This window comes from Microtus oregoni, unplaced genomic scaffold (genome assembly GCF_018167655.1).
Source record: "Microtus oregoni isolate MIOR12 unplaced genomic scaffold, Mior012 000012F_ref0000307, whole genome shotgun sequence".
NCBI lineage: Eukaryota > Metazoa > Chordata > Mammalia > Rodentia > Cricetidae > Microtus > Microtus oregoni.
Window position 1 is genome coordinate 53,432,270 of NW_024543071.1, and position 6,083 is coordinate 53,438,352.

General features: G+C 54.9%; 1 protein-coding gene across 3 annotated transcripts; it reads right to left on the reverse strand.

Moving 5' to 3' along the window:
- Positions 1-685: 685 nt before the first annotated feature.
- Positions 686-6,083, reverse strand: Acy3 (aminoacylase 3). Of its 3 annotated transcripts, none has more exons than XM_041661884.1 (7): positions 6,058-6,083; positions 3,438-3,949; positions 2,623-2,818; positions 2,274-2,367; positions 1,972-2,079; positions 1,779-1,888; positions 686-1,061 (listed from the first exon to the last, which is right to left on the reverse strand). In XM_041661884.1, the coding sequence occupies exons 2-7, from the start codon at positions 3,671-3,673 to the stop codon at positions 846-848; spliced, it is 960 nt and encodes a 319-aa protein (XP_041517818.1). In that variant the 5' UTR covers positions 3,674-3,949; positions 6,058-6,083; the 3' UTR covers positions 686-845. The 3 variants fall into 3 exon arrangements, with proteins under 3 accessions (XP_041517818.1, XP_041517817.1, XP_041517816.1); XM_041661883.1 differs by lacking the exon at positions 6,058-6,083 and adding an exon at positions 5,069-5,120; XM_041661882.1 differs by lacking the exon at positions 6,058-6,083 and adding an exon at positions 4,865-5,062.

Sequence of the window (6,083 nt, forward strand, 5' to 3'; positions counted from 1 at the left end):
TTTTTGCCTGCCCCAGAGGGAACCTGGGTAAGGACCAGGGGTTACCACCAGGACCTTGTGCTGGTGGAGGTGGAGGTCAATCCAGCAGGGCAGACACAGAGACCTGGTCCTCAGATTCCAGGTTGTGCTCACTCCCCGGATGCTACTGGGTGGGGGGAGGTAGAGAAGATGGTGGTAACTGAACTTTGGCTTCCTTCTGCACGACCCAAGCCATCTCCCCCGCCCCCCCAGTGCCCTGCAGCTGGACAGTTGTCCTGGTGACACCTCTTAGGCATCCTGAATCCCTTGAGTCACCTGGAAATTTGCATCTAGGCCATGTGCCTAGCTACATACAGATCACCCCAAAAGAACACTTGTGGGCCCAGGACCCTTGGTAATACATACACACATACACACGGGTACATGTCTGTAGGGGGCTGGGGATCCCTCCTGGGCTCTTGAAAGTCCCTCCCCAGATTGGTCTCCACATATATGATCTCTCCCTATTTCCAGGATGTGTGGCCAGATGTGGGCACAGAGATGGTTGTCACTGGTCCCAGGTCCAAGGCTACACTTACTGGCCCTTCCCTCAGTTTCCCCTTCAATGTGCTGTGCCCACATGTCCAGGTCCTTGCATGGTCCTGTGGGCATTCTTTTGCTCCTCCACCCACCTCCCCAAAGAGAGGCCATGCTGGGCAGAGAACAAGAACCATGGTTCTTTTATTTTATTTTACATTTTATTTTATATCATGGGATTGGTTGTCTGACAAGGGGCATGGTGCCCAGAGTAGGACAGAGGACCCTGGGCTTGGAAATGTTCCTTATCCTCAGATATGGAAACTGAGACCAGGCAGGTATGACTTGGGTTAGGGAGCCAGGGTGGAGCTGGAGGTCAGTTCGGGCAGGGCAGGCACAGAGACCCGGATCCTCTCAGATTTCATGAAAGCCACGTGTTTCTCGTAGTAGGCAGCCTCATTAATGAACACGGGGTACACAGTGGAGTTCCCCTCGTATAGCACGTCCTCACCACTGAACAGCTTGAAGATGGGTTCACCGGGCCTCAGTGGCTCAAAGTCATGGTCCTGGGAGAAGAGCCAAGGCCAAGGTAGCTGGGGCCATGATCTCTGCCCCCCATCCTCCCTTCCCCCAGGAGGAGTAACTCCAGCCTTGCCAAGGAACACTGTCTAAAAACGGTTAGTTCTGAGAAATATGTCATCAGGCGCAAGAACATCATGGAATATACTATGCAAATTAGGACAGCAATGACATCATCAGGAAATACCCTCTCACCAGAACTGCTTCTGCCTACAGTCTCCTCTTGGACAAAGTATAGAACAAGCTTATATTTTTTAAAGTAACTGTTATTACATATCATTAGCAAAGCTTATGGGCAGACCTGGCGTACAATGCTCTGCCAGGCGTCAGATACTCTAGAAAATACTAAGACTGCTGCAGGAAAGGCCACAGGGCTGCACAAGACCCTGTTCAACAACGACCCCGTGTGGAGAGTCAGCTCACAGACACGGGGTTGCTTGCATATCCATGAAAAAAGAACGTTTGCACTTCCAATCAGGTGACAATGTCTGATCCCCACTGCTCTTCAGTTAAACAGCCACCCAGGGGCCTCCCTCCACTCCAAGTGTGAAGATTTGTGCTGCTCCAAATGCCAGGTACGAGGCGGGGCTCCAGCTGCAGGCTTGGACGGGATCAGCCTCTGGTCCACTAGGATTCTAAGGTACTGGGGGCTCCATCGGACATTCAGGGTACCACCCCCACCCCTCGTTTCCCGCAGGACTGACCTGGAGCTGAGGGTGCACAGTGCCAGCCAGGTCGCCGTCCGCTGTGCGTGGGAAGTCCACTCTACCCAAGATCCTGTAGATGTCTATCTCAAAGGCCGGAAAGGCCTTGCCTGTGGAGAGGTTGAGTGTGACTGCCTATTTCTCCATTTTCTCCCCCACCTCAGTTTCCCTAAAAGCTACTGTGGGGTCTTACCTTGGTTGAAGAGTTCAATGAAGTCCAGAGTGGAGGCCACCAGAGTTCTCATCTGTGAGAACAGGTCGGCCAGCAGCACGCCCTGAGGCTGGGGGCCCAGCTCTAGACCTGGGGACCAGGAAGGGAAAAGTCAGGCAGGTGCCCCAGGCCCAGACACCTACAGGAGGTCCCGCCCCTCTGGGTGCTGATTCTGCCCTCCAAGCGTCTGTCCTACCCCTTCCAACTCAGCCTCTCCAGGCCCTGACTCCATCCACCCTTCGGCCCTCTTCTCCCTGCCTATTTCTCCTACCCCACCTGCTCACCGATTCCATTCTTGGACACAGATTCCACGCTGTAGGTCTCTGCTCCGGGTGGCTCATACTGCAAGAGGCGGCAGGGCAGCCCCGGGTTCTGCAGCTGTAGAGTGAGGGGGGCCAATCAGGATCCAGGCCTTCTTGAGAGGGGAAACTGAGGCACTGAGACTGGGAAGAGCAGTGTACAGGAAGCACAGTGTCATTTGCCCTGTCCCACCTCTCTCCCTTGGTTGGAAGGTTCCAGAGACTCTGGAGTACCTGCAGGTGGCAGGCCTCTGGGAACAGAGGACAAGCAGAGGTGACTCTGGTCCCTTGGCCCTGCTCCCTGCCCTCCCTCTCCCTGCCCTCTAGGGACCACCTGTAGGTAGCGGCACAGGTGCAGGTTGAAGGAGCTGTGGGAGGCTTCAGAGATGAGGCAGACCCCAGTGTTGGCCGTGGTGTTGTGCAGGTCCAGGATAAAGTCGAAAGCCTGGTCTGTGCCCTTGGGACCCAGTAGCTGGTTCAGCTCTCGGGCTCTTGTCACCTCATATGGGTCATTAGGAGTGGCTGTGGAACTGTGGGGAAAGTCGGGCACACCAGTCCCCATCATCTCAGCCTCCTCTTGGCTAGCTTCTCACCTTTGAGGGCTTGACTGAGATGCCACCTCCTACAAGAAACTTTCCCAGACTGCTCTTGGCCAGGTTGGATGCTTCATGTAGCAAGTGGTACACACACACACACACACACACACACACACACACACACACACTTCCTCTGTGTCTCCTGGAACCTGAGGCTCACACCTCCTATTCCCCATGTGAATCTCACTCCAACTGGTAAGAGTCTGGCCTAAGGATCAGTGGCTGATCCAGGTTGCTGTCAGGACAGACTTACTGGAAGAGGTAACGTTGATCTGAATCTCTCTAAACCAGAGGGTCAATGAGCAAAGGCAGGGGTAGCTTGCTAGTCACAGAGGCGGGGGGTGCAGGGATGCGGGGATGTGAGCCACAGAGGTGGGGGTGCGAGCCACAGAGGCGGGGGTGCGGGGATGCGAGCCACAGAGGCGGGGGTGCGAGCCACAGAGGCGGGGGTGCGGGGATGTGAGCCACAGAGGCAGGGATGCAAGCCACAGAGGCGGTGTGCAGGATGCTAGTACCCGGCTGTGGACCAGCCACCTTGGCCAAGTCTACTCACTTGAGGAAGGTGAGGGTGCAAGCGCGGTTGAGATCACAGCCCAGGTAACGGCGACAGGCAGCTGTGGCTGCTGGGTTGGCCAGAACTGGCATGGCTGAGAAGCTGGGTCTCTGCAGCTCCCCTGGAGCCTGCAGCCAGTGCTTGACCAGGTAGACACCACACATCTCATTCCCGTGGGTGCCCCCAGTCACAGCCACTCGGCGCAGGGGCTGCCGGGAGACAGGCAGGGAGCACATCCTGGTGTAGGGCAGGAGTTCACCAGACACAGAGCTCCCAGGTCCTGAGAAGTCTGAGGCAGAGGGCTGCTCGTGAAGAGGTAGCTGGGTGGTAGTGTCGGCTGTCTCCCACCTGTACCCAGAAGCCAAGCTCTAGGACACTTTCAGCTAAATTTTTGTTCCACTTGGAACCTCAGTCCTGCTTCTGGAACTTTCTTGGAGGGTGTGTTGCGCTCTCCACTTTTCTCTCAGAGGAGACAATTTTCCTTGATGTCTTTAGAAGGAAGGTCCCTTCACCTGTGCAACCAAGACAGGACCATGTTGTTCCTGAGAAGCCACATTGCCATTGTTACATTGTTACTAAGTCTCCATACCTTGCCAGGAGGTGGCTGTGCATGCCTTTAACCTCAACACTCAGGAGGCAGAGGCTGGAGGAGCTCTGTGAGTTCAAGGCCAGCTTGGTCTACAAAGCCAGTTCCAGGTCAGGCTTCAAAGCTACACAGAGAAACCCTATCTCCAAAAACCAAACCAAAACAAAAAAGAAAAAGAAAGAAAGAAAAGAAAAGAAAGTCTCCATACCTTACACCTTACAAGAATAATTTTCTTTTTCCCTAAAGCAAACGTGTCCTGCAAACCATGTTTTTCAACCTATGCTGAACTGGTAACCCCATAATATATGCCCAGCCCCTTGCCTTGTTGGACTCCCGAACAACTGTGGTGACCCCCCTTTCCATGTATGCGTTCTCGTACTCATTTACCCCCAGACAGCCTTGAGCACTGAGCCCCCATTCTTCTGCCCAGATGCTAACAGCCAATTATCTCAACAGCTCTTTCTGTCAACCTAACCCTTCCTCTCAAAAGCCAGTGAGGGGCTGGTCTCTGAAATCCTGACTTAGGGGGAGGCTGTTGTCTGGCCAGTCCGTTGTGCAGCTCTAAATGCAGCTTGCATTAATCAGGCAGCCGTGGGAATGGCTTTTTCTCAGGTCTAACACACATAAGCTGAGAAGAGGGAGTCAGACAGTCGGAAGGATGGACTGGTCCCACCCACACAATCTTCACCATAGAACTACACTCATTTTATAGATGGTAAAACCAATGCCAAATTTTCCAGGGAGAGAAGACTGCCACGCCATTAGCTGCAGCAAGCAGCTGGGCTCCAGGCCTCCTGCACCCTCCTCTGAACTGGCAGGAAGCCTCTGACCATCCTCTTACCTGCTGGGACGTGGCTGGGCTTCACTAGGCACAGGCCTGATGTGTCCACTCCTACCCGCTGTATTTGCCGGCCTGGAGGCCCCAGGCAGGAAGCATTTGTGCCCAGTTATTGGAGAACTGGGGGCGGGTGGCTGGGCTGAGAGCCAGGCAGCCAAAGTTCTTAGGGCCCCACCCCCAGCTCCTATAAGCTCCACCTGCCCTCACCTTCCACAGCCTACTGGGTCCAGATCCCCCAGGGCCAGTTCCTGTCCTTGCCCTCTGCTCCTCCTCCGGGAACAGGGACAGTTCTGTGTGCCAGGGCCTCTGAGGACTCCTGCTGGAAGCTGCCCTTAACCCTTGGAAAATTAACCGTTGAGATTCCTGACCTGGAGGATTCCCAGTCCTCAGAGAGGATTTGGCTTTACTGACTGGCAAGGTAGTCAGGGCCTGGTCCCTGGTGGGTGGACAGGCCTGCCTGGAGTCCAGCCCAGATCCACCCAGAAAGGTGCTTTCCTTGTCGCTACTTAAGGCAGACAGCAGTGGGCTGTGACTCGTTTGTAGCCCCATCAGCCCTGTACCTTGAGGACCACCAGAAAAGAAGTCCCCTTCCCTCTGCCTTCCCTCTGTCCTTGCAGCTCTCCCCACTTCCTTAAGGCTGTGAGCCATGGGGCTCAAATCTTACAGCTCATTGATGCTTCAAACAAAATTGCAAATTGTCTTGCCTAGTCTTTGTGGTCTTCAAGGGCGCTGTGACCAAAATGGATTTGTTTGCTCTGCTCTGGGAACAAACCCTTAGACCCAGTTTACAGATGTGGAAACTGAGGCTTAGACAGAGTAGCTACGGATGCACTGAGCACTGGGGACAGTTGGACCTGGAAGGCAGGGTCTGGGCCCTTTCCACTCCCTGCTGTCTCTGTGGGGTTCAGGGGAAGGGCAAAGGAGAAGTCCTTGTCCCCTGACACAGGGCTGTCCCTCCCACGAGGCCTTGAACCATGCTGTGTGCAGCTGATTACCTCTGTCACTGTCCGTGCGGGGGCACCTGTGTCCCAGGGTGCCTTCCCTCTAAGACTGCTCCTGCTGTAGGTCCAAGATGACCAGATAGTTTGGGGCTTCTTGGTGGCTACTGTCACGCCATTAGCTGCAGCAAGCAGCTGGGCTCCAGGCCTCCTGCACCCTCCTCTGAACTGGCAGGAAGCCTTTGACCATCCTCTTACCTGCTGGGACGTGGCTGGGCTTCACT

Bases quoted from the DNA above. Each gene is read 5' to 3' on its own strand.
- Acy3 (XM_041661884.1), bottom strand. From the start codon at position 3,673: ATGTGCTCCCTGCCTGTCTCCCGGCAGCCCCTGCGCCGAGTGGCTGTG. The intron at 2,080-2,273 runs GTGAGCAGGTGG...CCTGGTCCCCAG, and splicing joins TGTGTCCAAGAATGGAATCG to GTCTAGAGCTGGGCCCCCAG. The intron at 1,889-1,971 runs GTAAGACCCCAC...ACCTCTCCACAG, and splicing joins CATTGAACTCTTCAACCAAG to GCAAGGCCTTTCCGGCCTTT.